Raw genomic sequence first — 19,202 nt, forward strand, 5'->3', positions numbered from 1 at the left:
TTGCACTGTGACATTGTGATCTTCATGTCAAGGGTTGTCACGAGGTCTCCCAGACTAGTGCCCAAGCAGAAAACGAGCCCGATTTATCTGGGAAAGCAGGGGGACAACCCACCTTTCTCCAAAAACAAACCCCTGAACTGATTGTAACTATTCGAGAGAACAGATTTGTAGTTCACCATGAAAAGCTCTTTAGACCTGCATCACATGCATTGTATTTTCCAGCATTTTTAAAAGCTTGATTTTCTTAGTGTTTTTCGTGGCATTCAATATTTTGTTACATGTGCATTTTCGAGTCTTATAGAGAAGCCTTTGGGGGAAAATGCCATAGTCTCAGGATGATGCAATTTTTTAAAGGAATGCCATACCCCCCTCCCTCAAACGCTTTACAATAATTGGCAATGCCCATGAAAATGCCACAAAGGACGCTGCCAAGTGCTGTGTGTGAATCCAGCCGCCAGGTTAGCAGCAGATCTGTGAAGGTCACCTGATGGAAGCTAACATTTGCTCTTCAGGCATTGTTTCCTTATTTGACTTTCATTGGGAGGTAAAGCGTATCTTCTCTGTTTGCTGAATACAATCTAGTGTTCTCTGTTGTCAGCCATGTCATACGGTGTGTAATGTGGAAAGTCTGTGAGGCCATGATCACCATCTCCTATACCTCCATTTCTGGGAGCCTCCAGACTTTTTCATTCAGTCTTAAAGGGCAGATTTTGGGCTTAGTCTGTCAGGTCCCATCCATTTCCCCAGGGCTAGAAAATGTTTAACTCAGAAATCTTACATTTTGAGAATAGATTATTAACCTGGATTTCTTAGATTCTTGTGTGTTTAACCCTTCAGGAGTAAAGCACTGACCCCCCCCCCCTTAGTTTGTGTGCAGTGAGTAGCGCTTTCCGCCCTTATGTATACTTCTTGTGGGCAGCACAGTTGACCGCTTCACTTCAAAAACATCCCCTCCCTATGCAAATAGAATAGCTGAACAAAAGCTTCTCACAAGGCACATGCCAAAGCTCTAGTACTTCCAGGACCTGCACCGCAGGGAGCACCTAGGTGATCCTGCACTGTAACCTTCCCCTCAGACTGGCCTGGTGCACTGACCATCACCTAACTCATCTACAAGCCCCCCCGTGGGCCCAGCTCCAGTGCAGCTTTACTCTGCCCATTCAGTGCCTGCAGGGTGAGTTTCGGTGGAATCATAACTAGTCAAACAAGCTGGAGAGGTTTTGTTCCCGTGTTCCTCTGCCCTCCTGGTCATGAAAGTTTGCAGTTTATAGACTTCTCTTTTTATAGTGTAACACCGGTATGTGCCCTTCTTAAAGGGACACTGAGTTTTCAAAAGACTTTTCATGTGTCATAGAGACACATCAAAAGTTTTGATCGGTGGGGGTCTGAGTGCTGAGACTCCCACCGATCCCTAAAAGGAGGAGAGAGAAGTGCTATCATATCAAGCTCTCTGTCCTCACTACTGGAGAGGAAGCAGGACAGACTCAATAGAAAGTCTGTGGGCCTGTCTCAATCCTGTCCCCTGCAGCGAGCACTTCTCGCCTCTGTCCCGAGACTCTATGTCATATCAGAAGTTTTTGAAAATCCAGTGACCCTTTAAACTTTAGTTTGATGGGAGAACTGTTGGTGTAGCCACACATTCGGGTTTCTTGATGCAGTTTTGGAAGACCAACCCTCCCCTGCCTTGTGAACATAGCCTAAGGAGAAGACCTGAAGACCGTACCTGTAGTTGTCAGTCTGATGACTGCATCAGTATAGGGCCTCATGCACACAACCGTTTTTCGGGTCCGCATCCGAGCCGCAGTTTTTGCAGCTCGGATGCAGACCCATTCACTTGGGGCCGCAAAAGATGCGGACAGCACTCCATGTGCTGTCCGCATCCGTTGCACCGTTCCGTGGCCCCGCAAAAAAAATATAGAACATGTCCTATTCTTGTCCGTTTTGCGGACAAGAATAGGCATTTGTACAATGGGCCGCCCGTTCTGTTCCGCAAATTGCGGAAGGCACACGAACGGCTTCCGTTTTTTGCGGATCCGCAGTTTGCAGACCGCAAAAAACGGCACGGTCGTGTGCATGATGCCTATGGCTTCTGACAGCCACTTTCTAGATGGTGTGCGTGATATGAAAAGTGAAAACTTTAGGCCCCATGCACAAGACCGTATCCGTTTTGCAGTTTACAAAACATGGATACCAACCTTTTCCCATTCCGCACATCCCACCTTATGTTAAAAATGCGTATTCTTGTCAGCAATACGGACAATAATAGGACATATTCTATATTTTTTGCGGTATGGCGGAACAGTGTGCTGTCTGCATTTTTTTGCAGCCCCATTGAAATTAATGGGTTGGCATCCGAGCTGCAAAAAATGTGTATTGGATGTGCCCAAAAATATGGTCATGTACATGGGACCTTACAGTGAATCTCTGACTGGAATACCTGGAGAAACCCTGTTCATATGCCTTATTAATGCAAACATACATGTAAGGTATTTCTGTTAGCGAGAGTGGCACACCCATGTATCGTCACCCATTGCTTTGAATTGGCACAGGGTAATAATGCATTTGTGTGACCACCTGCAAGGTTCAATCAGCTGTTATCATTGGGGGCTTGCAAGCCAGACCTGCAGAGATCAGCTAATCACTGGGTACATTATTTCTGTGGAGTTGTTCTAAAGTGTAGCTAAGGCCTCTTTCACATGGTCAGTACTTCGTTAGTATTTTTGCATCAGTATTTGTAAGCCAAAACCAGAAGTGGGTCCAAAACACAGAAGAGGCACAAATATAAAAAAAAGCATCAAAACTGATGACATCCACGTGCAAAAATTGAACCACTGAACACAATCGCAGACAAAACTGACCGCACTTGCATGCAAAGCTTTCAGTTTTTCCTGAACAGATCCGGACATAATCTGTATTGTTTGTGTGAAAGGGGCCTTATTCAAAAGCAGTCTCAGGATCAGGGAGGAAATTGCAGAGAAGTACTGACCTGTATAGTTGTGAATAAAACACTTGGGCTGAGATATAAACTTCCTATTTAGCTGCCGTAGTCTCTTTGGTGTCTCTCCTGGAGTCCTGCTTCTTCTCACTCCTTCCCCTCTCCATAGACTTGAATGGGATAATGTAATCTGATCCTCTTTAAGCCTCTTTCACATAAGTGATACTGAATGAGTCAGGGTCTGTTCAGGGAAAAACTGATGGTTTTGCGCACAAGTTGAAACAGTCTGGTCTGAGTGTTTTTTTTGTTTTGTTTTGTTTTTTGATCAGATGCAATCATTATTTTTTTTTCCTGAATGCAAAGATGACCCAATAAAATAAATGGGTTAAGAATCAGTCTGGATGCTATGCGTTCCCTACACACATCACATCTGGGTGGAAAACTCGTTTGTGTGAAAGAGCCCTTAGTGAGAAGAAGGCCATCCAAGGCCGATTTCTCATGATTTTTAAAGACAGTCATTTTAGAAAGAGAAGGGGAAGAAACAGCCGATGACTCTAGAATAAGACATTTCTCTCTGGTAAGGTATATTACAAAGTTTCTTATGGTCAATTGTACTATTGATTTATGCAAAGTTGTGTGAAAAGTCAGTGATCATTTAAGACAACTCCTTTAAAGGGGTTCTGCTGTTTCTGAATTAATGCGAACAGCATGTGCTATCCACCTGCACGAAAGGTGGATCATTAGATCACTTAAGCCACATTCACACGTTTGTGTCCACACTCAAATCTGTGAAAAAGATGGTCAGTGATGCAACCATGAAGCTGCCCATTAAGGATCTGTGTGTGGTCTGTGTGTCTGTTTTTGCTGTCCGTGTGTCATCCGTTTCTCACCGACAAAGTGCTGACAAATTCCCGTTTCAATGGGAAGCAGCAAGAAAAAAGAAGCGGCGTGTACTATCTTGGCACTGAATCTTGCATTTCATTGAATGGGAAGCCGCCAAAAAATCTTTGTTTTGCACAGATCCGCAGCAGGAATGCAGATTTGCACTGAAGTATATGTCCCGGCAAAAAAAATTCCATCAAAACTGCACAAAAAGAAAGTGCCTTAAAAAATCCGTTTTTAAAATCCAGGTGGATTCCGTTCTGATTTTAAAAGCATGTTTTCATAACCCGTGGTGCACTGTGAACATACACTAAGCATTCTCTACAGCAGGGCTGGCCAACCTGCGGCTCTCCAGCTGCTGCAAAACTACAACTCCCAGCATGCCCAGACAGCCTACAGCTATCAGCCTACAGCAGGGCATGGTGGGAATTGTAGTTTTACAACAGCTGGAGAGCCACAGGTTGGCCACCCCTGCTCTACAGCTTTCATTGCTACATCATGGAACTGCTGTCATTTCAGTAATGCATTATACAGGGGGAGGGATGTATTAGAGCATAGCTCGGCAGACCTGTTCCTCCGTCTTCCTGGGAGCAGACACGGGTATGAAAAGGTGGAACTCAAGGACCTACCGTCTATTTTCAGGTGATTTAGTTTATTTTATTTTACCGTTTAGATGTGCTGCAGATAACTTCTAGTTGCATCGGACACCTGTCTTAGTCCTGAGGTTCACAATTGTGGCTTTAGCAGTGGCTGACCTTCCATATGGACAGCTAAGGGTACTTTCACACTTGCGGCAGGACGGATCCGACAGGCTGTTCACCCTGTTGGATCCGTCCGTCCCCATTGACTATAATGGGGACTGGGCGGAGCTCCGGCGCAGTTCGCGGTGAGAGGCCGCCGGACTAAAAAGTCGGACATGCAGGACTTTTAGTCCAGCGGCCTTTCGTCGTGCACTGCCGTGCTGCGCCGGAGCTCCGCCCCCGTCCCCATTGTAGTCAATGGGGACGGACGGATCCAGCCTGTCTGATCCGTCCTGCCGCAAGTGTGAAAGTAACCTTAGCTGTATGTGCCATAATTGTATGCTGCTGGAGTTGGGCTACTTTCACACTAGCGGTGAACAGCCTGCTGGATCCGTGCTGCCGCTAGTGCACGCGTGCCGCCGGAGGTCCGCTCCGGACCCATTGACTATAATGGGGGCGGGCCAGAGTTTCGGCGGCAGCACAGCAAACATGCCGAGAGGCGGCCAGAATAAAACTACGTCATGTGTCGGAGAAGGCTGCCGCTAGTGTGAAAGTAGCCTTAGGCGACTTTCACACGGTCAGTGTTTTACATCAGTGTTTGTAAGTAAAAGCCAGCGTACAAACAGCACACATAGGTAAATAATAGCCGACCTGGGTTCAGATCACGCTTGGAGCCTACATTTGGTGTGCTGTCTGTGGACAGAAGTCATCAGTGGTCGGCCTCTCCCTGTTGTGCAATGGCTAACAGCAAACAATAGACTGCATTCCACTACAGTGCAGATGAGTGACAGCACATTGCTGTTTACTATGTAGCATGCGCTGGGTGTCTTCTGAGCAACTACAATTCAGCTGATTCACTCACATTAACAGGAAATGTGACCTCATGTGATAGAAAACCAAGGCTGAGCTGACATCCACTTCTCTGTTTGCTATGAGGTATGCACTTGCTAACCCTCTGGAGACTTAAAGGGGTATTCCATTTACAGAAAGTTGTTCCCTATCCACAGGATAGAGGATAACAAATTGGTAGGGGTCTTACTCCTCCAACCTCTACTGAACACGAGAATGGTGGCCCTGTACCCCATGGAGCCCTTTTGAAATGGACAAAATGCACGCTGCCAATTTCCGGAGATAGCCGAGTATGGCGCTCAGTTATCTCGAACTCCCATACAAATGAATAGAGTGGCTTTGAGCATGTGAGGGGGCGGCATGAGGTATCGTGCCCCCGTTCTTGTGATCGATGGAGGTCCTAGTGGTAGGAACCCCACTAATCTAATTGTTATCTCCTATCCTGTCGATAGGGGACAACTTTCTGTAACTGGACAACCCCTTTAAAGAGAACCTGTTACATTATATGTGCAGTCTTAGCAAGTCATACTGCTGAGCAGATTTATGTACTTTTATGGAAAAAAATAAATCAGTAAGGCTATGTTCACATTGTGTTTATGGTCATACAGTGGTATCCAGCATGAGGAGATTTATATCCCCTGCCCAATTCATGATCGGCATAAATTAGGAGCTCCAAACTGGTGTAAATGAAGATAAATGTGCCAGGACCACTGGCCCCTCCCTGATGTTTAAAAAGTCACAGACATGGGGTTTGCAACTTTTTTTTTCTTCTTTTTTTTTACTAAAAAACTGATTCGGGTCCCTTTCACACAAGTGATTTTTCTGTCTGGATGCACGGTGTGTTGTGAACGCATAGGATCCGGACTGAATCCTGACCCATGAGTGTTGTTTATCACTCACCTCTGCGTCCAGGAAAAATTGTTGTATGTTCTATATGATTAGCGTTTTTCAGCTCTGGCTCCATAGAAGTGAATGGGCCATGCATGAAAAACGGAGGGCATCCGGATTCAATTGGGCGGCTCCTTCCTATTCAAGTGAATGGGAGGGCGGAGTTACACCAAGAGAGAACAGGAGAGAACACAGCGCTCCTATGAGCGATCTGAGGGTAGGTCATCAATATTACAAAAGGTGACAACCCTGATACAAGAAACACATGGCAAACATTTTAGGCTGGTTTCACACTGGCGTTGCGGATTGGGGTCGGATGCGTTCAGAGTGCGTTCAGTGAAACTCGCACTATTTTGCAAGCAAGTTCAGTCAGTTTTGTCTGCGGTTGCGTTTAGTTGTTCAGTTTTTTCCGCGCGGGTGCAATGCGTTTTGATGCGTTTTTCACGCGTGTGATAAAAAACAGAATGTTTACAAACAACATCTCCTAGCAACCATCAGTGAAAAACGCATCGCACCCACACTTGCTTGCGGATGCAATGCGTTTTTTACGTAGCCCCATTCACTTCTATGGGGCCAGGGCTGCGTGAAAAACGCAGAATATGGCCTCATGCACACGACCGTATTTTTTCACGGTCCGCAAAACGGGGTTCCGTTGGTCCGTGATCCGTGACCGTTTTTTCGTCCGTGGGTCTTCCTTGATTTTTGGAGGATCCACGGACATGGCTGTGCGGAGCCAAATGGGGACGGATCCGTTTGACGTTGACACAATATGGTGCAATTTCAAACGGATCCGTCCCCCATTGACTTTCAATGTAGTCAGGAGTTAATATACCATAGGATCAGAGTTTTCTCCAATCCGATGGTATATTTTAACTTGAAGCGTCACCATGGCAACGCCTCTATGTTAGAATATACCATTGGATTTGAGTTACATCGTGAAACTCAGATCCGACAGTATATTCTAACACAGAGGCGTTCCCATAGTGATGGGGACGCTTCTAGTTAGTATATACTACTAACTGTGTACATGACTGCCCCCTGCTGCCTGGCAGCACCCGATCTCTTACAGGGGGATGTGATCAGCACAATTAACCCTTCAGGTGCCGCACCTGAAGGGGTTAATTGTGGGTATCATAGCCCCCTGTAAGAGATCAGGGGCTGCCAGGCAGCAGGGGGCAGACCCCCCCTCCCTCCCCAGTTTGAATATCATTGGTGGCCAGTGTGCGCCCCCCCCCCCCCCCTCTATTGTAATATTATTGGTGGCCAGTGTGCGGCCTCCGTCGGCCCCCCTCTATTGTAATATCATTGGTGGCCAGTGTGCGCCCCCCCCCCCCCCCCCCGCTCCCCCTCTATTGTATTAATATCATTGGTGGCCAGTGTGCGGCCTCCCCTCCCCCCCCCCCCGCCCCCTGCCCGATCATTGGTGGCAGCGGAGATTCCGATCGGAGTCCCAGTTTAATCGCTCTGGGGCTCCGATCGGTAACCATGGCAACCAGGACGCTACTGCAGGCCTGGTTGCCATGGTTACTTAGCAATATTACAATATTAGAGGCATCATACTTACCTGCTGGCTGCTGCGCTATCTGTGTCCGGCCGGGAGCTCCTCCTACTGGTAAGTGACAGATCATTAAGCAATGCGCCGCACACACCTGTCACTTACCAGTAGGAGGAGCTCCCGGCCGGACACAGCCAGCGCAGCAGCCAGCAGGTAAGTATGATGCTTCTAATATTGTAATATTGCTAAGTAACCATGGCAACCAGGCCTGCAGTAGCATCCATGGTTACCGATCGGAGCCCCAGAGCGATTAAACTGGGACTCCGATCGGAATCTCCGCTGCCACCAATGATCGGGGGGGGAGGCCACACACTGGCCACCAATGATATTAATACAATAGAGAGGGGGCCCGCACACTGGCCACCAATGATATTACAATAGGGGGGGGGGGGGGGCGCCGCACACTGGCCACCAATGATATTCAAACTGGGGAGGGAGGGGGGTCTGCCCCCTCCTGCCTGGCAGCCCCTGATCTCTTATAGGGGGCTAGGATATGCACAATTAACCCTTCAGGTGCAGCACCTGAGGGGTTAATTGTGCGGATCACAGCCCCCTGTAAGAGATCGGGTGCTGCCAGGCAGCAGGGGGCAGTCATGTACACAGTTCGTAGTATATTCTAACTAGAAGCGTCCCCATCACTATGGGAACGCCTCTGTGTTAGAATATACTGTCGGATCTGAGTTTCACAAAATGAAAACTCATCTCTGAAAAAGCTTTTATGCAGACGGATCTTCGGATCCGTCTGTATGAAAGTAACCTACGGCCCTGGTCCACGGACGCGGATGCCAATCTTGTGTGCATCCGTGTTCTTTCACGGACCCATTGACTTGAATGGGTCCGTTAACCGTTGTCCGTCAAAAAAATAGGACAGGTCATATTTTTTGGACGGACAGGAAACACGGATCATGGATGCGGCTGCACACGGTGCATTTTCCGATTTTTCCACGGACCCATTGAAAGTCAATGGGTCCGCGAAAAAAAATGGAGAACGGCACAACGGCCACGGATGCACACAACGGTCGTGTGCATGAGGCCTATAGAACATGCTGCGATTTTCACGCAACGCAGAACTGATGTGTGAAAAACACCGCTCATGTACACAGACCCATTGAAATGAATGGGTCAGGATTCAGTGCGGGTGCTATGCATTCACGTCACGCACTGCACCCGCGCGGAAAACTCGCTCGTGTGAAAGGGGCCTTAGGGGAGCATTATCAAAACTGTGCAAAGGAAAACTGGCCTAGTTGCCCATAGCAACCAATCGGATTCCCCCATTCATTTTCTAGAGCTCCTTTGGGAAATGGAAAGGTCAATGGAATTGATTGCTATTGGCAACTAAGTAAGTTTTCCTTTACACAGGTTTTTTATTTAGAATTTTATCCCCATTGTCTTGTGCATCCTTTTATGTGCAAGAGGACACCAGTTCCCATCATTCCACCCTTTTATACGCAGGTGTACTGTCCCCCCACCTGGAGAATGTAGCCAGTGCCATTTTCCCTTCTATACACTGCTAAGCTACTAGTACTCCTAACTTGACCTGCTATTCTGGGGACCCCCTGGCCCCCTTATGTCTCCTCTGGCCTATTCACCCCTCATCATTAAATGATATGAGGCACTGAAGCTAATAGTAATGTGAAGTATCCATCCAACGAGTACATGTAACGACCTTAGTCATTTAATGGGCTCATGCACACCACCGTAGTTTCGTTCCACATACCATCCGCATTTTTTGCAGATTGGATGCAGACCCATTAATTTCACTGCGGCTGCACGTCCGTTCTGCGGGCCACAAAAAAATAAATAGAACGTGTCCTATTCTTGTTCGTTTTGTGGACAAGAATAGGACATTTCTACGGAAGTTAAAAAATAAGTGGCGTCATGCACTCAGCCGGTATCTGTGTTTTGTGGATCCGCGATTGGTGGACCGCAAAACATTTATGGCCGAGTGCATGAACCCTCATGCAAAGATCATTTACTAATTTTAAGAGGTTTTCCATGATTTTAATATTGATGACCTATTCTCAGGATAGTTCATCAATATCAGATCAACGGGTGTCCGACACCCCTGCTAATCAGCTGTTTGAAGAGAAGACCACGCACCATGCCAGCTCTGCCTTCTCTTCATTGTTTACCTGCTCGTCATTGACAGCGCAGAGGTAAGCAGGTGTAATTACAAGCCGTGCCATTCACTTCTATAGGATGGCTCTTCAAGTGTATAGGAACGAGACGGGAAAACCACTTTCTGTATTTAGACAGCCACGAATTACATAAAACGCGCTTGTTCACATCGCCAAAAGATCATACAATTTACTTTTACATTACCACAATTCAGTGGCAGCCGACAATAATGTATTTTTTCCCATAAACGAAGTGCAGTCGTCGGGCGCAGTACTTGGGGTCCTTTAAAATATGTTTTGTCGTGACGCCAATTGCAGTGAAGCAACAAGGCCACAGGGCCCCTTTTAGTGATGCCAGAGTGGTGTAGGGTGGCCTAAATGTCTCTTAATGGTGTTGCACGTGTCACGGTGCTCCTACCTGGATATGCTGGAACCCCAGGCGTTGCCCTCCAAAAGCAGAAAAAGGGGGGTAGTAGTAGTAGGGGGATGAAGAATAAATTGAGTCCAGACCTTGGGATGAAGTTGATAACAGCTTTACTTTGCATAAACGTCCTCCAAACGGTTTACAGGCTTTCTCTTGGTTTCCAGCAGGCTTTGGCATTAACTGTGGCAGGCAAACTCCTCTGTGGCAGGCAAACTCCTACATCTGTTGTTCTCTGGCCCTGCTGTGCTAACAGGCTGACTATAGAACTCAGCTGCTTCTTTGTGCTGTACTTAACTTTGTAATCTGGTCTATCTCTAGCTTTGTCCAGGGAACTTTACTCCTGGCTTCAGAGGCTTCCAGCTTCTGCCTCATGTCCAGCAGAGCTGAAGGTGCTCTGGCTGGCCTGTACAGGGCTCGTCCAGCAGGGATGGGCTCCTGATTCCTTCCCCTAGCAGGGGGTACTCTATTCTACCCTCTAACTAGCTAAACTCCTCCCTAGGGGGAGAAAATCGAATGGAAAGAAGGTTCCATTCTATGTAAGATAGCTCTACCATTTATGCTGCCACCTGCTGGTGAATCGGGCATATTACATTTTAACAGTTACATAACATTATTATGGATAGACATTTTGCAGGACCTGGAAATAAATACACAGAATGACATTAGGTAAACCATAGGAGATAGTGGTGGGGTGCAAAAGTGGTAATGCCACTCTGGGGCGTTACACAAGTGTTGAACGAGCATTTTCAGTACAATCGGTCAGTCATCACATACATTCACATTACACGATTATGAGTCGTAGCGTTCAAATGGTAATGAAAGGGGATTTCTCTGGCTGATTACCAGTATAACCATGCACACTGACATTGTCCGACATGCCTTAAAGGGAACCTGTCACCGGGATTTTGTGTATAGAGCTGAGGACATGGGTTGCTAGATGGCCGCTAGCACATCCTCAATATCCAGTCCCCATAGCTCTGTGTGCTTTTTATTGTGTAAAAAAAAAAACTATTTGATGCATATGCAAATTAACCTGAGATGTGTCCTGTACGTGAGATGAGCCCCGCACCGTCCCCCAAATCCTCAGAATCTCCTCCTTGCTCCCCGATGTCAGAAAGCCAGAGCGCCGTAATCTTGCGATGTGCGAGCTAGCGCATGCGCAGTTCCTTCCCTGAGGCTGATGCCAGCACAGGGAAGGAACACTATGACGACACTGCGCATGTGCTAGCTTGCACATTGCGAGATTGCGGCTTTCTGACGTCAGGGAGCAAGGAGGAGATTCTGAGGATGCGGGGCGGTGCTGGGCTCCTTCACGCTGGACTCCTCTCAGGGACAGGACTCATCTCAGGTTAATTTGCATATGGATCAAATCGTTTTTTTTTTACACAATAAAAGCACACAGAGCTATGGGGACTGGGTATTGCCGATGTGCTAGCGGCCATCTAGCAACCCATGTCCTCAGCTCTATACATCAAATCCCGGTGACAGGTTCCCTTTAAGCCTGTATTACACTGGCTGATAGTCGGCCAGCTCATCACCAACATGCGTTCGTATGTACTACCCAGCAGTATTAAATATCATCATTTGCCGGCAGCAGATTGTGCTGTCTAATCATGCTCTGCTGCCAGCAAATAATGATTCTGTATGAGGAAGAGCAATGGCATAAGCGAATGCTTCTCCCCATACTGTGGAGGAGATCACTGCATGTAATAGTAACATAGTAACATAGTACATAAGGCCGAAAAAAGACATTTGTCCATCCAGTTCGGCCTGTCATCCTACAAGTTGATCCAGAGGAAGGCAAAAATAGCAGCAGTCTCCTCCATTAACAAGCAGGCGATTGTCAGGAAGGTACAGGACTTCTCCTTCTTCCCCCTGCTATCAGGAGACAGTCGGGAGCCCTCATAGATGTGATCACTAGAACAGTGGCCCGTGTTCCTATTTCAGTAGAGCAGTGTGCGCCACCGCTACATTCAACCGGCAGATATAACCCAGTACAAGTGCTCCACTCTCTCCGGCAGTCCCATGGAGAGGCAGCACGAATATGTGTCTGCTGCTCTATTCACATGGGGAACACAAGCCCCAGAAGGCAGAACCACCTTGATCAGGCAATTATACCCTCTTCTACAGATACGTTGTAATAGGACAACCCCTTTTAAGATGACACTGAGTTAGCAGTTAAGCATGTGACTGATGAGTGTCTTTCCCAACTCCCTTATAAATGTGCATGCTGGGATCAGCCAAGTGTGCAAGCTGTCAGACACCTAGCAGCCATTGGGGGAGATTTATCAAAACTGCTGCAAATGGAAACTGGCTCGATTGCCCATAGCAGCCAATTAGCTTGATCCTATCATTTTTCAAAGGAGCTCTAAAAAATAAAAGCTGGAATCTGGTTGCTATAGGCAACTATGCCAGTTTTCTGTTACACCCGTTTGATAGATCTACCCCAATGTTCACATCTGGGTACTATAAAGCTATAGTCGGTGGGCTGATTTACATGTGCGATATCCATACATTCACAATGTGTGGAACATTTTGCCACATGAGGATGCTAATATGCATTTACCCCATTTGTAATGTTTTTCAGTAGGATCTGAAAACCCCTGCCCCCATGATCACTACTTTCTCATGTCTACCTGTAGTGTATGGCTTATCAGGAAGGAAACTCTTGAACTCCATGGGCCAGATTTATCATTAGCTCAGGTCAGAATAATGGAGTGAAAAAGTCCCAAACGCTAAAACTGCACTCAAATTTGCGACTTTTTTCTGCTCTGCACTATGCTCGCCAGTTTTCTGAAAGTGGGCGTGTTTTCTTATGTAAATGAATCTCTAGACAGATTTACTATTGGGACTATTTAAAAAGTCGCAAAAAAGTCGCAATTTCACTCCAGTGAGGACCATGCTTATCTTATGAGACTTTTTATTGAACATGCGACTTTTTCATAAAAACGTGCGACTTTTTCGTAAAGACGTGCGACTTTTGTAAAGCTGCTTACTGACAAATAAACTGCTACCGTCAAACCACATTTATTACAGTCTTAAAGGGCCGATCATAAATCTGACTTGGCTAAAACTGACTTTAGCCATATGTGAAAGTGGAGTGAGCTGTCAGAGTCATGATAAATTTGGCCCCATGTCTTGGCTAAATATGCTCACAGATAGGAATGTCAGTCCTAGAAAGACACCGTCTCCCCCTTATTTACTGTGCTCTCCACCTGCTTCCCTTCCGGGTTCTCCACCTCTGACTATGCCTTCCTGTGTCACTGTGGGAGGGCACCTCCTGGAGAAAAACACAAGTGTGCAGAGTGCAGGTGAGGCTGGAAGTCCTTCCCCTCTCAGGACTGCTTGCTTGTGGTGGGATGGCGGTGAGGTTTCAGGTAAGTAGTTGCATGTTTTCCAGACACAGGTAGCGTGTAGCATTCATGGAGTGGTTTCTCAATAGTAGGCTACACCAGCTCAAGACTAGGGAGATTGAGGTTCATTTGTAAAAGCTCTTCAAGGGTACTGTACACCTTTTTTAGAGACGGGTAATGGTATGTGACGGCTTACTCCTCGCTGTAACGTGGAATTACTTATCCATATGCTGCGCTGCTGATGATGTTATTATTTAACCTCTTTATTACTTTGGGGCAGAATTACTAATCCGGTCTTCTATTTCCACAGTGTAAACCTAGGCTACATAGGCAAATCAAACCGTGCATGCTGGAAGATAAATTTGGTGCATATTTACACAGTTTTGTCTAACATTTCACCACCTGTTGATTGGCTTACAAAATGTTGGTGCATCTCAAGCCCCCCCCCCCCCCCCCCCTTAACAAAGGAGGCACTAAAAGTGTCTAAAACACATGATAAATGCTTAGTAACGCTTGTATGCCAGGATTTAAGCTTGAATTCTCGCACTGTAGGGGCAGATTTGTCAAAACTGTAAAGGAAAACTAGTTTAGTTGCCTATAGCAACCAAACGGATTCCACCTTTGATGTTTCACAGCTCCTCTGAAAACGAAAGGTGGAATCTGGTTGCTATGGGCAACTAAGCCAGTTTTCCTTTACTCCAGTTTTGATAAATTGCCCCATTGTGTTTTGGTGGACTTTAACATGCCAGTCACCCATCATCTTTTGTGGTAACCTTATGAGGCATCTGGGGTCATGTGCACATTCCCCTCATAGACCTACGTAGATCAGGGATGTCATCAGGATACATACGGTTTTACAACAATCGGTAGCCTGTGTTCAATAGAGAAATTATAGAGGCCATTGCCTGTAGTTTACCTATAGTGGGGATCAGCAGCGACCTTCGCACTCCAGCTGCTGTGAAACTACAACTCCCAGCATGCACACTTACTCAACTCGTCTTGTAACTCCCTTTGAAGTGAAAGGAGGATTCTGGGAGTTGTAGTTTCAGAGCAGCTTGCGTGACGGAGGTTGCTGATCCCTGAAGTGCAGGGAGTTTGCTTACCCCCCAGCTGCAGTTTTGGGTTTGCTCCTGTTTTTGAAGCAATATGAAAACTCAATACAAAAAACACGCACACTGCCACCGATTGAAATATTTCATCTTTATTAATGGATAGTAATTTAAATACAAGTACAATGGGCAGACACACTATTCACAAGGTACCATGTTGCAGTCGAAATTAGCAAACGTGAGAAAATGGTAGACAATTCAGTATTCACAATGATTTACAAATCTAGATCTAGGTATAAGAATACCACCTCCACAGACCCTAATATGGCACCTAGACAGTCCCCAACACGTCTCTGCATTGCTCCCTCAAGGGGATGAAGCGGTATGAGCCTGGGCACAGCCAACTCTGGAGGTCATCTTGGTCAGGGCTCCTTCATTCAGAAGGCTATAATAAAAGCCAGTACCCTCACCGAAATCAATGCACACCTCCCTACTTCACAATAATGATTGGTAAAGCAGCACGTCAAATAGATAGTCTTTTTAAAATGAAAGCGGCTTGTGTGGTAAAGTGAAACTTCTCTGATATGAATCCTGTCATTCTTTTGTAAGCAGGTGTCTGAAATGGAAGAGATGACAATATGGGAGCAGTACACTGTCACACTGGCCAGGGTAAGTCTGATCCCTCATGTGAATGCTCTACTACTTGGCCTGTAGGGGACCACTTAGTAATGACTAGCAGCAGAAGCCAAGATGTCCGAATACTACTGTGTGCTTTCTCAGGAAACGACATGAGATACACTTTAATCCTGCACAACCCCTTTATTTTTATAATTACTGTGGAAGAACGACACAGCATGAAGAAGAGACATCCCAATGGAATGGCCATTTCCGGCTGACTTGTGCCTCAGGCCAGCGTGTTGACTGGGATGTAACCATGTCGCTGTCTTTTAATGCGATCCAATATAAGAAAATAAATTGTAGTACTACCAGAACGAGGAGAGCTACAGATATCTTTATTCCATAGTGATTCTTGAGTGCACTGTCTGTGACTACAGCGACGTGCCATATGCCATGTGTCGTACACACTTGGTGTCCCAGCAACAACAACCTTTGCCATTCCTTTAAAGGGGTTGTCAGAATTAGAATAAAACTTTGCCAGCAACAATAAATAACGATTTTTCTCCCATTCCTCTACCAGCATTGTGCTCCGGTCCTACAAAACTGACATCTCCTGCCTGCAGCAGCCATGCACCGTACAGACCAGGTCACTGTGCAGTGGCCTCAGCTGTATACAGCACTTGGCTGCTGAGGCCATTGATTGGCTGCAGTGGTGACATGCCGGGATGTTACCGCTTGCACCCAAGAAAACAAACACAATCGGGGAGGACCGGAGCACGACCATGGAAGACGCAGGATGGCGAGTATGACTTCTTTTGTAATTCCATTACTTTTATTGCTGCTGGCAAAGTTTTAGCAGAACTCTGACAACCCCCTGTAATTTCTATAGATCGTATGGGAGAGCCTGCCTGGTTTCCAGCAATGCAAGATAGATATCTGACAACTGTTCTGTAATCGGGACAGTGTGTCCAGTGCATGCCTAGGATAGTTTATTTCCAGTAGAAAAAAAAAACCTATGAAGGATCCTATTGAGTAATAGCAAACTGAGATCGTGAAAATGATTTCATTGCTGAAATTGGAATATGGGCCCAATCACACTGTATTTGGCATCTAAGTGCTGATGACCTCTTATGTGATGCCTGGTTGACAATGCCATTAATGTTTTCTCTCCAATTTTAGATATACATAATGTAATCCTAACATTAAAACCACCTGCCTAATATTATGTAGGAATGGGTGTAACTATAGCCATAGCACTTGCTATAGGGCCCAGAGGCTGCGGGGGTGGAATCCCTATCAGGAACATTGTACCTGTTGGTGAGGAATAATAATATGGTGGCTTTTTGCTATAATGTGGGTTTTCTGATATACTGTACTATTGTACATACCTTGTACATTTTTTCACATTTTTATCGGTCTGCGCATGCGCAGGCCGGAAGGACGGATCCGGCATTCCGGTATTCTGAATGCCGGATCCGGCGCTAATACATTCCTATGGGAAAAAATGCCGGATCCGGCATTCAGGCAAGTCTTCGGTTTTTTTTCGCCGGAGAGAAAACCGTAGCATGCTGCGGTTTTCTCTTTTGCCTGATCAGTCAAAACGACTGAACTGAAGACATCCTGATGCAAACTGAACGGATTACTCTCCATTCAGAATGCATGGGGATAAAACTGATCAGTTCTTTTCCGGTATAGAGCCCCTGTGACGTAACTCTATGCCGGAAAAGAAAAACCCAAGTGTGAAAGTAGCCTTATTTTGCTATAGGGCCCTATGAATTATAGTTATGCCCCTGTTGTAGTGTCATCTAAACAGCTCTGACCTGTTGAGGCATGGACTCCACAAGACCTCTGAAGGTTTCCTGTGATATCTTGCACCAAGATGTTAGCAGCTAAGTTACTTGCCATCTTTTCAAAAGGGACATCATGTGGATTCTGAAGAGGGATTTTTTTGGCCATATTTTCTTCCCATTTTTATATAGGACAAGCCCCAACCTATGGCATTTTAATCACAAATAGTACATATGACCCCCTTTAGCACACCTGGCATTGGATACAGACCACACAGTAGATTATTTTAAGCAAATACAGACCACACGCCAGACCTCTAAAATAAAGATCACTAGCCCCAACAAACCCAGGTGTTAGAACTAACTGCAGACCAGATGTAGTTACTCACCTCTCCCCATTCCTGCAATACTTGTCACTGCTAGGCATCAAGATGTTGTATGACGCAATACTTGGAAGTTCAGACTCTTAAACCAGTGGTCCACACCCATCACCACATCTCTCCTCACTGTAAGCAAAGACACCGGAACACTCGGCTTGTTTCCCTGTTGACCACTGGGTCTGTGCAGCTGTGTCCACTCCACACAAGCTGAGGCCTGCTACTCGCCTGCTTTGCCTCACTGTAACCATAGGGCATGCATGTGTGCCTCATCTGGCTCTTAAAGGGGCAATGTCCATCCACCTTTGTCTTTTCCAGTCAATGGCTGGTTACCTTAGGGTATTTAAGGTACCTGTCCCTGGTGCAAGATGCTTGAGAAACAGGTTCTAGTTGGATAGTTTCCTGCTTTGGTGCTCTACTTAACTTGTTTCCTTTCCTGTGGACCAACTTCTTCCTGTCTTTGGATTTGACCCTGAGCTGCCTGACTTTACTTCTGCCTGATCTTTGTACTGACCCTGAGCTCCCTGCCTTGACTGATTTTGGATTGCATGAACTCGGCCTGACTTAGTGTTTCATATTGTTGTCTCTTGACACCCATGGGTCATCAATCTACTGAACAGAGACTATCCAAGAGGTCGTAGTCTGGTGGTTCCTCTGCAACGGAGTCCATATCCCTGTACAGGGGTTAAAGTGAATACCAGGCCGGACATTTAGAATCTGTTCAGTAGACACAGCAGATCCACATTTGCCTTGTAACAGACAAGTACAGAGATTGTGAGAGGTGACTCTCATCTGAAAAAGCAGCACCTAGCTGACTGGTTGACTTTTGCACCAATTTTAATAGTTAGTAAGGAATGCATACTGGGAACACCCCCAGAAGACCTGCCATTTTAGGGATGCTCTGACCTAGTCATGTAGCCAACACAATTTTCCCTTGTTTAAGTCTCTCCAATCCTTACAATTTTCTTTCTGATTTTGAAAAATCAACTTCAAGAACTGACTATTCACTTGCTGCCTAATATAGCCCACCACTTGAAAGGTGCCATTGCCATGAGATAATTTAGTGTTATTCATTTGAACTATCAGTTTTAAGGCGTTCCTACTCCCCCCCCCCCCCCCCCCAAATGCCATAAAAACATGTACGTTAGTATATTCCATGTACAGTGCTCCAGGACATGGTTATTTCTAATTAAGGGTGGGTTCACATCACATTTTATGCCTCCGTTTGACGTATAAATTTGAAAAAAAGGATCCAAAAATGCAGCACACTAAGTTCTTGTATCCTGCAGAGTCCGGTAAAAAAAAAATATACTTTTAACTCTATGGTTAACGGATACCACTGTATGGCATCTGTTTAACATATATGTTTCGTGTATATGCTAAACAGATGGGAAAAAACATAATGTGAACCCAGCCTTAAAGCGGTTGTCCCACAAAAAAACACTGATCTCCTGTCCTCAAGATAAGGGATAAGTGCCTGATCAATGGTGGTCGACTCGAGCAATTGACTGAGAATTCCATAAAAAGGTATATAAAAAGTGATATCTAAACTGGACAACCCTTCTGGCCATGTAGCCGTAGCCCATCATTTGGTAATGTCTGTTAACGCGTACAGTACCGTTTAAAAT

At 45.9% G+C, this 19,202-nt stretch overlaps 1 protein-coding gene across 6 annotated transcripts in view; it reads left to right on the forward strand.

The window, feature by feature from the left end:
* Positions 1–19,202, forward strand: part of TJP3 (tight junction protein 3) — a 100,981-nt gene that overhangs the window by 2,357 nt on the left and 79,422 nt on the right. The window contains exons 1-2 of one of the 6 annotated variants that reach the window (XM_040417699.1): positions 4,378–4,459; positions 15,405–15,461. In XM_040417699.1, coding sequence (XP_040273633.1) covers positions 15,414–15,461 — 48 coding nt within the window. In that variant the 5' untranslated portion in view covers positions 4,378–4,459; positions 15,405–15,413. Of the gene's footprint in view, positions 1–4,377; positions 4,460–13,665; positions 13,768–15,401; positions 15,462–19,202 lie in introns of those variants that run through there. The other 5 variants (XM_040417694.1, XM_040417696.1, XM_040417695.1 and 2 more) reach the window with 5 other exon arrangements.

The sequence above is a fragment of the Bufo bufo genome, chromosome 2 (assembly GCF_905171765.1).
Source record: "Bufo bufo chromosome 2, aBufBuf1.1, whole genome shotgun sequence".
Taxonomy (NCBI): domain Eukaryota; kingdom Metazoa; phylum Chordata; class Amphibia; order Anura; family Bufonidae; genus Bufo; species Bufo bufo.